At 42.2% G+C, this 15,233-nt stretch overlaps 1 protein-coding gene across 1 annotated transcript in view; it reads left to right on the top strand.

The window, feature by feature from the left end:
* Nucleotides 1-5,467: 5,467 nt before the first annotated feature.
* The window catches only part of PTPRK (protein tyrosine phosphatase receptor type K), a 625,738-nt gene continuing 615,972 nt past the window's right edge, over nucleotides 5,468-15,233 (top strand). The window contains exon 1 of the mRNA XM_052645975.1: nucleotides 5,468-5,711. Within this exon, the coding sequence (XP_052501935.1) occupies nucleotides 5,615-5,711 (97 nt within the window). The 5' untranslated portion in view covers nucleotides 5,468-5,614. The remainder of the gene's footprint in view (nucleotides 5,712-15,233) is intronic.

Genomic DNA, 15,233 nt, shown 5'->3' with positions numbered 1-15,233 from the left:
ATACTCTGGTGTCAAGATCTCGGTAGTAACTGGCTAGGTCCCAGCACTAATCCTGGGATCACAGGGCTTTGCTCTATAGTCTGCAACACTCACCCAGAACAATATCTTTCAAAGACATAACAGACACTTTTTTTTTTCCTGGAAGTCTCTGTTCTCCTGAAGGGCTTTATTGTCAGAAATTCCCTTCCCCTCCCTTCCTGGAGGACTCTACTGATAGCATACATACCCACTCAAAGCTATGGCTGTAAGAGTGTGTTTCTAGTACCCACCCATCCCCCCACCACCATTCAAAGAGGAAATAGAAGCGCATTTTCATCCAGCAGCCTAAGAAGGTCTGTCTGATGAATTGGTATTGAGAATTTTGGCACCTCATTCAAATGAACATTTTTAGAGATGAGAGTTAGGTACATAGGCATGGAGGGGGATGGAGGGAAAATAAGATTCAGAATTAGAATACGCAGGTCAGTGTGACAGCTCTGCTACTGACCAGTGTCAAACTGGCCAAGTATTTTAATCCCTCTAAACTCTGGTTTTCCTTATCAGTTAAGTGAAATTAATAATGCTACCTGCTCTATCTGCTTCACAGGGTTGGAGTGAGCATAGGTTGAGATCATGTGAATAGGCATTACAAACAGAAAGAATCATATAAGCAATCAATTTTTATTAACAAACAGAATAGTATCTAATTGCTTATCAATGCATGCTGTGGGTATACTTGAGATCTGTCACTGCGTAAATAAAACCTTGCTTCTTCTGGGTATAGGTTTGTCCATAATCCTTAAGTGGAACAAGAGAAAGAAAAGAACATTTACTCAGCATTTAAGATCGTCTGGGCCCTTCATAGCCATTGATATAAATAAATTTATACCTAAACAATTTATATCTATTAAAATATACTATATTTCATTCAGTCCTCTGAAAAATCTGATTGATTACCTCTTCTCTTTTAGAGTTATATAGTCCAAAACTTTGAGAAACAATATATTCTCTTCCTCCCTCTAACAGATGCACTTTGTCCAATACCATTCTGGTAACCGTGGAAAAGTTCTACAAGAGAAAAGCTAGCTATAGTAAAGAAATCTGTTTGAGTTTGCTCAATCCAGAGTTCTCCAAGCTTATTTGATCTGGAGACCCTTATTTTCCAATTATACTTGCTAAATTTTGATAGAACTGAGATTCTACAGAAAACATTTTGCCAAGTATAGATCTAAATTCATGATTAGTGTTACTCCGTGGCAAATCTGCAATCAGAATGCAAACCTGTCCTCTTTAAAAGGACACACTAAAACAATATATCAAAAAGGGTTGGCAAATAGGGAAGTGCAGTGATAAAATTTCATTATTCTACATTTACTTCTAATTATATCAGCATTATAGTTTAGGGGTTTTTTTTCAGCCTTCTCCCCCACCCCCCGCTTAGTTGTAATCAGTATATGTTGACTTTGTCTTCTGATTATTTATATACAGTAAAACACGAGCATCCCTTGGACTGCAACGAGATCCAACCAGTCCATTCTGAAGGAGACCAGCCCTGGGATTTCTTCGGAAGGAATGATGCTGAAGCTGAAACTCCAGTACTTTGGCCACCTCATGTGAAGAGTTGACTCATTGGAAAAGACTCTGATGCTGGGAGGGATTGGGGGCAGGAGGAGAAGGGGACGACAGAGGATGAGATGGCTGGATGGCATCACGGACTCGATGGACGTGAGTCTGAGTGAACTCCGGGAGTTGGTGATGGACAGGGAGGCCTGGCGTGCTGCGATTCATGGGGTCACAAAGAGTCAGACACAACTGAGTGACTGAACTGAACTGAAAACATGTATAACATAAAAATGATCACTTTAGCCATTGTTAAGTGCACAATTCCATGGCATTCTGAACTTTTACACTGTTGTGCACTCTTTGCCACCATTCATCTCCAGAACGTTTTCAGCTCCCCAAACGTAAGATATATTTTTATTGACTTCTGATCTTTTTTACTTAATATTTTATCAGAAACATTTTTCCACTTTGCAACTTTAAAAAAAAAAAAAAGAAAAACAAACTTCATTTCTAAAGGCCATGAAATATTTAATCCAGATAATACTTCTCTGCCTATGGTTGGGGAAAGTGAAGCTGAAAGTCACTCAGTTGTGGCTGACTCTTTGAGACCCATAGACGGAATTCTCCAGGCCAGAATACTGGAGTGGGTAGCCTTTCCCTTCTCTAGGGAATGTTCCCAGCCCAGGGATCAAACCCAGGTCTCCCATGTTGCAGGTGGATTCTTTTACTAGCTGAGTCACAGGGAAGCTCAAGAATACTGGAGTGGGTAGCCTATCCCTTCTCCAGCAGATTTTCCCAACCCAGGAATCAAACTGTTCTCCTGCATTCAGGCAGATTCTATATTTTTAATTTTAAGGCAGATTCTTTACCGACTGAGCTATGATGGAAGCCCACCACTTTTGTATTATTTCCAGTTTTCTCTTTTGTAAATGATAAATAATTGTGTCTATAACATTTACTATATTTTGGATTATTTAGAATAGCTAGTAGATTAAAGAATATGAACATTTTAGCTTTTGGACATGTTGACCATCTTCTTTTTTTTCCTGTTATACCAAGTTTACACTTTTATTGTTTGATGGCCATGTTCACCCATTCTTTCAAATGAACAAAGACCCAGTAAATTCCTAATATTTGCTGAGTAATGTGTGAAAGATACACATATCTTTTACTCGAATCATTTCAATATACTGTAGACAGTATTAGGTATTGTGGCCAGCAGTAGTGACAACTAAAGACAAAAGTACTGATTATTTGCCCACAAGTCTTATTGCATTCTTTTAGTGAGAGGCATCCTTGCTAGTTTGCTGATTCTATTTGAGGATTTCCTTCTCTGTCTTTGTTTCCCCTTGCCCACTTCTTACTCATATATGTACTGTTGGACAAATTACTTAATTTCTAACTTTGTTTCCGTGGCGCTAGTGGTAAAGAATTTACCTGCCAATGTAGGAGACAGAGAGGACACAGGTTCAAGACCTGGGTCGAGAAGATCCCCTGGAGTGGGAAATGGCAACCCACTCCAGTATTCTTGCTTGAAAAATTCCATGGGCAGAGGAGCCTGGCAGGATACAGTCCATGGGGCCAAAAGAGTTAGACATGAATGAGCACTGAGCATGCATGCATGCAAAAATAGGATTATTGTCTGAACTTGAGTAGACTTTGTATATCTTAATGTCTCAATGAGATATTATATGTCTTAAACCAGTGCCTAGTACATTACAAGCACTCTGTAAACATTACCTGTTACTGTTATTACTTCTAAGATGGAGAAAGTGAGCTGAACGCTCTGTTAGTTGACTCAAGGCGTGGGCAAGCTAGAACTATGTGCACTTTGCCCTGGCACTGTATGTCAATTTTTAAACAAGCTTTCTCTTCGTTTAAACAAACCTATTGAGTCATGAACTTCCTTCATCTTTCTTTCAGGAATAGAAGAAGAGATTAATTAGTATATGGATGGTGGTGGTGCTGGGACATTTGTTTTTCCTGAGACACATTGCTGCTAAGTTTTACAAAGTTCTGCTAAGTCCTTTAAAAGAAAAATATATGTCCTTCAGGTTTTTGTTATCTAATATTCAGGAATATTCTTCAATCAAAGTAATAGGAACATTGATGTGCTAGGAGTTATAGGTTGATGACTTAAAAAATTATACATTGCACTCTAAAGAATGAACTTAATGCTGAATTGAATTGACAAGGGTCAACGTGCCAAGAAGCTAGCTATAAAATGCCCAATTATGTTTAATCAAGCATCTATCCGTATCAAATTTTTAAAGAACTATTTTTCTTGCTGATATATTTTCCTTGCTTTATATGTATATAAAATGAGCTCTATCATAAGTTTGGTCTTTAATAGAAAAGAAGAGAGAAGAGGGCATGCTCAGTCCTGTCTGACTCTGCAATCCCTGTAGCCCGCCAGGCTTCTTTGTCCATGGAATTTTCCAGGTAAGAATACTGGAACAGGTTGCCATTTCCTCCTTCCGGGACTCTTCCCAACACAGGGCTGGAACTTGTGTCTCTTGAGTCTCTCGCATTGGAAGGAGGATTCTTTACCACTGCACCACCTGGGAAGAATGGGGTCTTTAATTGCAGGGGGTCTTTAATTGCATATACTTAATCTGAATAAAGGAGTATGTGTCCTGGCAAATTGTGTGAATGTTATATTAAATTGAACGTCACACTGTCTTGATTTACAAAAGCCTAAGATGTCTGAGTAACTGACAGATGTCAATCAACAGATTCCATTGTTCTAGGAATTGTATATATGACATCAAAATTCTGAATAACAATTGTTTCTTCAGTTGTGACCACATCTATTTTATTTGCTATTTTACAAAAATGAATAAAGCATACTCTATACAGTCTTTTCATAGAAGCAAGTAAGTGTGGCATATGGTGAAACCACTTCAAGCTTCTGAAGAAGCAGCAAACTGTAAAATACTGTCACAATGTAGCATTATTTTCCTGCGTACGAAATCATTCGTTGCTGTTTTCATTGTCCGCATTAAGTTCTTTCGTGAAATAATTAACGTCTTAAATAGTTCTTAGATATTAAAAACAAAACAGAAACCATTTCCCACTCCAGCAGACCCTGTGAAAGGCAAGGATAATAAGCCTTGCAGTTCTTAGGTTCTTCCAGAGGGAAGAAGTGGAAAGAGGCCGAAGGTTTCAGAAGTACAAGCAAAGTCAGTGAAACAGAGAGTAAATCCAAATATTCGGCAAATGATAAACCAGAAAAAAAGACATGCCAGCTGTTCACACTGGAAAGTTACTGAACGTTTATTTTGGTTCAAGTTTTATTTTTATATGAGGAAGGAACAATAAGTTTTCTACGGGGGTGGGGTGCTTATTCCTTATGACATCAATAAGGAACAGGGTTTGCGATGCAGGTGGGTGTTTCCTCTGGGCGCTTCTACACTCGTCCTTCTTGCCGGCCACCGCTCCGCTGGGACCTCTGTCTTGCGGACAGAACCCCGAGACGCCTCTGCGTGGGCGAAGAGGTGTCTCTGCGCTCGCCCCATGGGGCTCGGCCACACTGCTTACTCAACTCCCGCTTCTCAAACTGCAGTTTCTGTAACAGGGCAGCCAGCGGCGCGGGTCCTCTTTCCCGCCAGCTACTCGCGAGCGGCGGCGGACGGCCGGGCTCGGGCGGCGAACAAAGGCGGCGCGGAGCGCGGGGCGCGGGGCGCGCGGCCGGGGTTGGCGCGTGTCTCTCCGGCAGGAGGCGGCGGCGGCGCCGCGCCCGAGCCTGCATTCCTCAGAAGCGCCCGGAGCCCGCGGGGCGACGTCACCCCCGGCTCCGCCCCCGTCCCTCCCCGAGCAAAGTAACTCTTGACTAACAGGAGCAGCCTCTGCCGAGCATGGAGAGCAGCCGCCGCGGCCGGCCGGCGACGCGGGCGACGCTGGCGCCCCAGAGGTAGTTTGGCTCCCGCCGAGCAGGAAAAAGTGCGGGCGCGCGGCTGTCCACTCCGGGCGCTCACCCCGCCAGGCCCGGCCGGCCCCTCAGCGGTGGGTTTCGCTGCGAGCCTCCGGGCAGCTCTTTGCAGAGCGGCTTGAAACTTCTCCCAAAGTCGACATGGATACCGCGGCGGCGGCGCTGCCCGCTTTTGTGGCGCTCTTGCTTCTTTCTCCGTGGCCGCTCCTGGGGTCGGCCCAAGGCCAGTTCTCCGCAGGTGAGTGGCCGAGGGGGCGTCTGGAGCCCCGAAGGGTGCCCCCGACCTGGGGCTTGCCCAGGGAGGGATCGGGCTCCTCTCCAGGACCGTGGGCAGAGGTTTGCGGGGCGGGGGGAACGGGCAGAGGGAGAGAGGTCCCCCGACTTTGTGCCAGGTGGGACGCGGGGCGCCCGAGTGGGCGCCGTGGCGCAGGTAACTTTCCTCGTTGCGCCCCATTGTTCCCGGCGGAGGCTCGCCCGGGGCGCAGGCTCGCCCGGGGCGCAGGCGGGCCGGGCGGTGCGGGAGTGCGAGCGGCAGTGCTTTTCTTGGGAAACGCGGAGCCTCGGCGTGTCGCGCTGACTGCACCGCGCCGGGGAAGAGAGAAAGAAAAAGTAGTGAACGACTCTGGGGACGGCTACTCTGTTGCTCGTGGTGCGGGTTTGTAGCTCTCCGCCGTTAGAACATTAAAAAAAAAATTTTTTTTTTCCCCCCCTCGGGAAGCCATTGTCAGAAAGGTGGAGACTCGAAGAGACCGACCTCGGCGCGCTTTGCCAGGTGCTTTTTGTCCCGGGAATAACCTCCGCTGACTATTGTCTAACTACTTCCCCGTCCCTCCCCCAGTCCTTTTCTCGTTCTCTAGCGCGGGGCTGCTCGTTGGGCTCGCCCCGTGGGTTAGGGCACCGCGAGGAGCAGGTTCCGTGTGTGTGTTGGCAGAGCCTGTAGGATGTTTTGAAACACGATTCTGAGGATCCACACCGAGCGGTTCTGGGCAGCGAGGTTTGGGCGCCGGGTCGGGGAAGCCTGACCCGCGGGGGTTGGGAGCCCGTTCCTCCCGCAGAGCCACCGCGAAGCTGGCGCAGCTCCTCCCGGAGCCGGCCTGCCTGCTGGGGGCTGTGAACGACTGCCGCCCGCCGCCAAGAGGACCCCAAAGGAGGCATGCAGTGAGGTCTCGCCAGTTAGCCCTTTTGGGTTCTAGTAAAACCACTTCGACAAGTCAGTAAAACCGCGTTTCGCCCAGTCTCGTCCTCCGTTCCCTGCCAGTTTTGTCATCCTTCCTGTCGGTGGTTTCTTTCGTTCTCTCCTCTGGGGGCTCTGAAGTTTCACCAGGTGGACGCTGGGGAGCAGGCTCGCGGGCAGTCGTCTGCCTCCCGCCGGTCCAGACAACTTTCCTGGCCAGTCCACCCTGCTCAGCTTGGCTGGCGAGCGCGTCTGCTGCCTTGGTTCTCAGTGCAGATGGAGACGCAGAGGTGGCCGAGGAGAGCTGCAGAAGACGCGGGAAGCGGCAGCCGCGTTCCTGGCTGAGGCCGTGGGACGCGGAGAACGGACGAACTTTGCACTGTCGGCTTCTCTCGTTGTTGTGGCTGCCTGGTTTCCTGGAAATAAACTCAGATTGTTGGTTTCCGGAGTAATGTTTATTTCCCTTGCGTCCTCTTTCCCCTCTCCCGCCCCCTTTTAGAACTATAAAAGGAGTTGGACAACAGATTCAGATGGCAGCATGTGATATGTACTCAGGATTATGAAATGCAGCGAGTACACGGAAAGTTATGTATACAGGTGATGTTTGCAGAGGACTACAGCTCTGTGCAATGAGTGAACCGATAGCTTAATTTTAATTCTTTCTGGAGTAAGCGTTAGTGCAAGCGTCTCTGACAGGTAGTGCTGGTTAGTATTGGAAGCGTGCTTGATGGAAGACGTTGTATGTAGGCAAGTTGGAAGTGGGTATTGATTTCTGCACAGTGTTTGTCAGTGCACGCAGAGCTTACCCTTGAAAAGCCATGTAGTTTGTTAATTGAAAGTTGGAATTCTACCAGTTGCATGATGAAACTTACATGTATTCCAAATTTGCAACTATTAATGTTTGAACAGCTGATGGATATGTTTTTATCAGTGAAGAAACTTTCCCTTTTTCTCCTTTCATATGTTATTTACCCTTTACTGACCAAATAAATATTAGATTTCCTCCAGCAGAATGTATAGATGAGCTTTTCTGATCCTTGGAGTTCAGGTATCTGTAATGAACAGTTGTGTTCTTAGACGTCCAGTTCTAAGTAATTTAAGCCTGGCTTTTCTTTATTGACAAAGCAAAACATTTGACTTCATATTTAAGTAAAAGAATGTGCAATCCTAGTAAATACAATTCTGGCAGGACTATATCTCAAAATTTTGCCATTCAGGATTTGTCTATATGCCCAGAAAGGAATGCCTTTTATTCCCAGAGTTCAGATTGTGGATCTGCCTTTCTCCATAAATTAAAAATTTGTTTTTTAAAAAAATTTCTATTTTCTGCCTCTCCTAAGTCATTTGTTATTCCACGGTCATCAGATTTTATGGCAATCAGATTTGTTGCAAAAACATAGAGTCAGAGATTGGAAGTGTATTCTTTGTTGCATTTTTTTCTTACCTTCTACTTTAAATGATGAACTTTTATTTCATTCAAGAAATTTAAATAAAAATGCTTTTAAAGTGTAAAACAAATACATGTTCAGAATTATAAACTATCCTGTTAAATATATTTTAAAAATCACACTATTTAGGTCAGTTTACACTTTTGGATATTATCATGTGGTTCCTAATATAGTGATAAGCTTCAAAAGCAAATTTAAAAGACTACAGACCCTTAGATCTTTGATATATCATGTGCTCAATCTAGTCTGCTTTGTTTAGGCCACAGTTTTAGGAATGATTTCATCATTTGTGACTTTTCCCTTAGCTTTTGGAGTTAAGGTGTAAAAATGCTACGTGGTGACCCTCTGAAAATCTAAACTTCTAGAGCTTCCTGTAAATCTCAACTTGTGTTCTTTCAATTTGATCACTCACTTAAAACAGCACCTAAAAATGTGTCTTATCTGTGTTATATCTGGGGAAATTGAGGCATGGAAACACAAAAATGTACTGAAGTTTATTCATTGGTTGTGTAAGTGTTATCTCTTGATATCACAATATAAGAACGTTTTCTGTATTAGGACTCAGATGGCTGACAAAACCAGTCACAGATGAGGTAACTGGAGACTCAGCTTTCTCATCTGCAAAATGGGGATAATGATAGCTGTTCTGACCTTTCCACATGGTTTTTACAAGGATGGGGTGAAATAATTTATGTGAGCTGCCCCTGTACATTGTCAAGCTTCATGTAGCTATCTGGGGTGTAATCATCATATATTAAGGTAGCTAACTGCCTTGACTTCAATCTTTTCTTGGTCCCACATTCTCTCCCATAAGTTCAGGATGGTGTGTGTGTGTGTATTTGTGTGTTTCACTTGGCCAGTCATTTATTTTAATTGTTGTTGAACATAAACATCCCAGATTGGCCAGACCATAATTTTATCAGCACAGTGAGAGAAATTATCTTTTATTTATTTATTTTGAACTTACCTCCTGTAAATCCTTACTTGAGTTGAACCTGTAGAAGAGTCACTATTAACATTCATAGTATTCCAACTATAGAAGAAATTTATTTTTAGTCAGTTTCTTTAACTGTCTGTTTACCTATCGGTTATTCAGCCTGTTCATCTCAGTGGGAGAAAAATGTGGCTTTTTAGATGCAGTCTTATCAGTGACCTAGAGAGGGACTGTTGTCTCTCTAGTGTGATGTGAGCCTGGAAATGCAACTCCAGAGCCTGCCTTGGATATAGTTCCTGGCATGTCACACTGTAAGTGTTTACTCACTTGATCCCTTAGAACCTTGCAACTCATCTAAGCAGAGCCACTTTCTCAGTGTCTCATTCCTTGCTGTTCCATATGTGAGTTAAATTTCTCTTATACTTAATATCTGTATTGGCAAGATCCATTAGTGACAGCTTTTTAAAGGGTTGCCTGTCAGTTTTCTGGTTTTGATTGGCCAGAATCTCACGATCCCTCAATTATTAAAACCCAAGTTCTAAACTATTAATAATATGTAACCATACATTTCTGAGACTGTTTTTTCTTTCACTAGTCTCCATATATCTGATTCTGTTGATTTTTCCTAGATTGCAAGATGTCGTTTTTTGTCTGGCCAATCCAGACGGGAAGAGGCAGGTCTGGCTGCTGTTTGGGCTTTGGCATATGTGCTCCTGACAGCTCTTCTCTTTATATTCATAAATATGAATTTGAATAATAAATCAACCCCTCTGCCACTCTACCCCTCTCCCACGCTTCTTCCCCCTCCCCTGTAGCAACAACAAAGCCCACATGCGCATCTACAAAATCACAGCCTTTTTGTTTTCACCACATATCTTTGGGTGCTGATCGTGTTCTTGAAAACTGGAACTATGACTCAACCATTACCCGGAGCAAACACCAGTCCTCCTACCTGATCTCATATTTCAGGCAATGATGGTTTACTACATGTTTTTATGGCCTTTAACAAACATTTAATTTATGTGGTATGGCCCTATGTTGAGAAACTAGGTTGTTGCCTTCTAATGCTTCTGAAGTGCTGTGTTCTAGGTCTGCTCGAGGTGGTGATACAGACAGTGTAAGTCATGCTAAATATGGATCTGCTTCTCTGAGGCATGGAAAATGCTGTCCTCCTCTGCCTGTGCGCTTCTCATTTCCCGTCCTTGTTCTTCACCGAGGGCAGGAAGAAGAATACTGGAGGACTGAGAACAGGAGCCATCAAGGGAGCTTACAGATTGTTCTTAAAGACAAAGCAAAGAGCCCTGGGATCTTGTGTGCGCGTGTTAATCTTTCATTTAATTTTCTAAAGAGAAAAAAAGCCCTATTTTAAAAATTTGTTTATTGGAATCAGCCTTTGCCTTTGTCCAAACACATTCATTTCTTATTCTGTGGATATGAAAACTTCCCCCTGTGTATTCCTCTCAGACTTTACCCTTTGATCATGTGTCTGTTTTGTGTCCCTTTATCAAATGGTATTTCTTTTTGCCTAAAAAGGTTGTAATTGCTTGTAAATGTTTTTTTTTCCATCAAAACTCATGTTGTTTGTCATATTTCTGAATAATTTCTGAATTTTATCAATTCATGATATCTTAAATGAGTATTTGATATCAAAGTAAGTACATCAATCAGGCTAATTTTTATTTCAGTTGAAGGTAGAAATAAGCTTGTAAATCCATGAAATAATCCTTTAATGTTGCAGAGTATTTGTGCATGCATGTCTCTAGAAGAAAGAGAGAGTTTGAGTTCCTTTTTGTAAATGGGGATAGAAAACATTTGAGTACCATACTGCCTATTTTTTTGAGATCAGTGACATATATCTGGGCTTTGGAAAACTTTAAAAGTTATGTTTGGATGTGTGATATCAATGAGAACTGTAGAGGTAGATAGTTTACAAAGTTCAAATTTTATCTTAGTGGAAATGTGTTTTTATGAAAAATGTTCTTAAACAAACATAGATTCACATGAAAAGTTTTATTAGTTCCATGAAATTCTGTTGGGAGGGGTATGTTTATTTTTCTGTAAATATTGTTATGGAGATTCTTTTGATTTGTTGTTAGTATTTTAGTAATAAAAACTTGACCTTACATAATTAAAAAAGTTCTGTGAGGTTTTGCAGATTGTTGAGCTTCTGGGAAACACTGGGCTTGGGATGTAAGAATCACATTGATCCTATTGTGGAACATTGCCATTTCCCCACTTAACTCTGGTTGAATTTTCTGGCATTCTCTTCTGTATGTTGATAATCCATCAAAATTACACGTGGCTTATCGTGTCACTTGCAGTTGTTTTAGGAGTAAATTAAGTGGTCTTGAATGAAATAATCCATGCTTCTACTTTATATGATCGTAGACAGAGCTCTGTTAATAAAAATGATGAACAGAGCAGTGCTTACTGAATCCTTTTACAGGTGTCATTCTAGGAGTTATTTTCAAAAGAACCCAGATAGAAATAAATCCAAATAAAATAGTGTTTAGAATTACCGTGTGCATTTATTTTGTTGAGAAAGGTGAAAGATGTAAATGCATTCTTATGTATATATGTTCTTAAGTATATATGTTCACACACACACACACATATCTTAACAATGATAGAACATCATTGTCCAAAGATTCAAGTGAGAAGGAAACCAAGGGTATCTACAGATGGGATCACATTCCTATACTTATAGTCTAGATAGAGTATTTTTAAAAAGAGTGATTTGTTTTTATTTATTTCGTTTATGGCTGCGCTGGGTCTTTGTTTCTGTGCCAAGGGCTTTCTCTAGTTGTGGAGAATGGAGGCTACTCTCTAGTTGGGGCTCATGGGCTTCTCATTGCAGTGGCTTCTCTTTTTGTGGAGCACGGGAGCCCTGACTCAGAAGTGGCACGTGGGCTCAGTAGTTGCTGGCTCCTGGACTCTACAGCAAAGGCTCAATAGTTGTGGTGCCTGGGCTTAGTTGCTCTGCGGCATGTGGGATCTTTTTGGAAAGTGAAGTGAAAGTGAAAGTCGCTCAGTCATGTCAGACTCTTTGTGACCTCATGGACTATAGAGTCCATGGAATTCTCCAGGCCAGAATACTGGAGTGGGTAGCCTTTCCCTTCTCCAGGAGATGCTCCCAACCCAGAGATTGAACCCAGGTCTCCCACATCGCAGGCGGATTCTTTACCAGCTGAACCACAATGGAAGGCCAAGAATACTGGAGTGGGTAGCCTATCCCTTCTCCAGCGGTTCTTCCTGACCCAGGAATTGAACCAGGGTCTCCCTGAATTGCAGGTGAATTCTTTACCAGCTAAGTTATGAAGGAAGCCCGGGTTCTTTCTGGACCAGAGATCAAACCGATGTCTCCTGCATTGGTAGGTGGATTCTTTACCATTGAACCACCTGGGGAGCCCTAGATTATTGAGTGTAGAGAACTCTTTTGTCTATTGCATAGATGAAGAAACTGAAATGGAAAATATAGGAACTATGTAATATAGAGTAGACTACTGCTGCTGCTGCTGCTAAGTTGCTTCAGTCGTGTCTGACTCTGTGCGACCCCGGAGACAGCAGCCCACCAGGCTCCCCTGTCCCTGGGATTCTCCAGGCAAGAACACTGGAGTGGGTTGCCAGTTCCTTCTCCAGTGCATGACAGTGAAAAGTGAAAGTGAAGTCACTCAGTCATGTCCGACCCTCAGCGACCCCATGGACTGCAGCCTACCAGGCTCCTCCGTCCATGGGATTTCAGGCAAGAGTACTGGAGTGGGTTGCCATTGCCTTCTCTAAGACTGCCCTATACCATACTTTAAAGGAGAAACTAACAAACCTAACTCCAGATTGGTGTCTATTTATATAAACTCTTGCTGATGCAGCCTGCTCCTTAACCAGCTGCTTGCAGACCGATTCTCCAAACCCAGTCCAGGGCAGCAGCTGATGAGCTGCAAAAATTCCCCTAATCCTTGTCGGGTGGTAGGGTGACATGTCAGCTGCTTAAGTGGCAAACTGGCCACAGCTTCTTGATACGACTCGACTTAGGTCATTTGACAAATTCAAGAGTAGGGAGAGGAAGGCCTTCTAACATCCTCACTGCCCATTTAAGGAATGATGGCTGATTGCTTCATGGTCATTGGACTTGTCAGTGGCAAGATGCCCTAGAATATAGCTACCTGAATCATGGTCCATGAACTGGCAGCATCAGCATCACCTGGGAACTTGCGATGATCTTGTGATCACATAACAGAGCCCACGCCAGACCTACCAATTGAGAATCTGCATTTTAACAAAATCCCCAGGTGATTTGCTTGAACTGTTAATTTTTGAGAAACCCTGCTCTAAGACAAAGAAAGCTCAGCTTGAAAAGATGTACCACATGCCCTTCACTGTAGAATTGTAAGAGTACTGTGAAAGGATTCATTACAACATGAAATAAATTTCCCTGGAATTATATTTCTGATCAGTATTACTTAATTATACTTTATCACCCAGACACATCAAAACAACAAAACTATTCAGTTTTTTTTATAAAGAATACTCAGACAATTTTGAAAGAAATATTCCATAAGAAAATAAAAATAAGACTAAATAGGTTTGATTATGAATGTATTATATAGTATTTGAGGGTAAACATATTATCTGAGGAACCAAGCATGATATATGCCAATCATTTTTACATTGCACATTGACATGTTGATATAGAAGACAGTATTCCCTCTTTTTTTTTTTTTACCAGTGACTGCAGTTTCTTGTTTTATACTTCTCTTTTTCTTCTAAGTGTAATTTAAGGATCTCTGTAATAAGGAGCTCATTTATAGGATAGTCAAATTTAATGAATAGGAGTTAGGTAGAATGCATTAACTATCACTGATATTCTTTTTACTATCTTTTGTGCTCATATATAAGAACAGAGATTCTTGTCAGTTTTCTCCAGAGAAAAATTATGATATAATAGACAGTGTACACTATTCATGTCAAAACACAATTTTACTTGCATTTTATAGCTTGCTTTAGCATTTGAGAAAATGAATTTTCCCAGAAGACCTAATTGCCTTCTTATTAATAAGCCTGTAAGTGTGTTTTGTTATCCAGTTACTATTCTAAATGTGTCTACTTTTGCTGGCTGTTTGAACAGTGAAGTCTCTGATTAAATCACAACTGCTCTATTTGTTTTTGCCATTCACAAGTGACTCAGAAAATACTGGCACACTGACGTGGTTATGGCAGAAACTAATGGAAAACAAGAGATATAAATTAATGTTAACCCATGATAGTTGGTTATATTGTGATATCAGGAGGTGGGGTTTGGCTCAGTATACAGCAGAATTCTCTATGTGTTTGATACTGTAAGTGAAAGTTTGCTTAACCTTTATTGTTTTAAATACACAAAATATAGTTGCTAGATTAACGAATAAACTACAAATCAGTGATTGCCACATTTATTGGACTGAGACACTAGTGTTCTATGGAAAAGGTTTAATTGTGGATGAATCAGGGTTAGGGAGAGCTTGATGATGGAGAGAAACTCTGACAAGTACTCGCATGCATCTTGAATTTTAGTCTGAAGTCTCTGATTTGTTACCTTTTCTAGCTGTACACCAAAGTCTAGAGCTTGCTGTTCATACTCGTTCTACTTTTATTCTTGTCAGCAAATAGGTCCATTTATTCCCTCATTCACTGGAGAGGAGAGAGCAAAAAGCAGTTGCCAAATCAAAAATAGAAAAAAACAAAACAAAACAAAACAATAGGAACTTCCATCTACTGAGTGCCTGCAGCCTGCTAGGACTTATGGTCAGTATTTTACATAATTTAAAATCCTCACCGTAATCCTTTAAGATTAGAGTCATCTCTGTTTTGCAAACTTCAGCCTAGAGAGATTAAGTATTAACTTGCCTCGGGTGACAGTGTGAGGACTAGGAGAGCCAAGATTCATTATTGAATATATACACAGATGTAACAGTAAGGGGCGGAAAATGCAACCTAGACTGCTTGCAACAAAAGGGGAATTTATTGTCTCTCTTGACAGCTCAGGTGGAGCTTTACTTAGGAGTTCGTATAATTCTTTTGGGATATGATCCTTCTCTGTCTACTCATTGTAGTTTTGCGGCGTTCTAGAACTTTGGTCTTAGGCTCCCTGTAGAGGTAAGGTGGCTTTAGCAGGTCCCAGATTCTGGTCCATTAGGATTGTGTGAACTATGTGCTGGGCCTCTGAAGGGG

This window comes from Budorcas taxicolor, chromosome 9 (assembly GCF_023091745.1).
Source record: "Budorcas taxicolor isolate Tak-1 chromosome 9, Takin1.1, whole genome shotgun sequence".
Classification (NCBI taxonomy): Eukaryota; Metazoa; Chordata; class Mammalia; order Artiodactyla; family Bovidae; genus Budorcas; species Budorcas taxicolor.
This window is presented reverse-complemented; position numbering and strand designations above follow the sequence as displayed.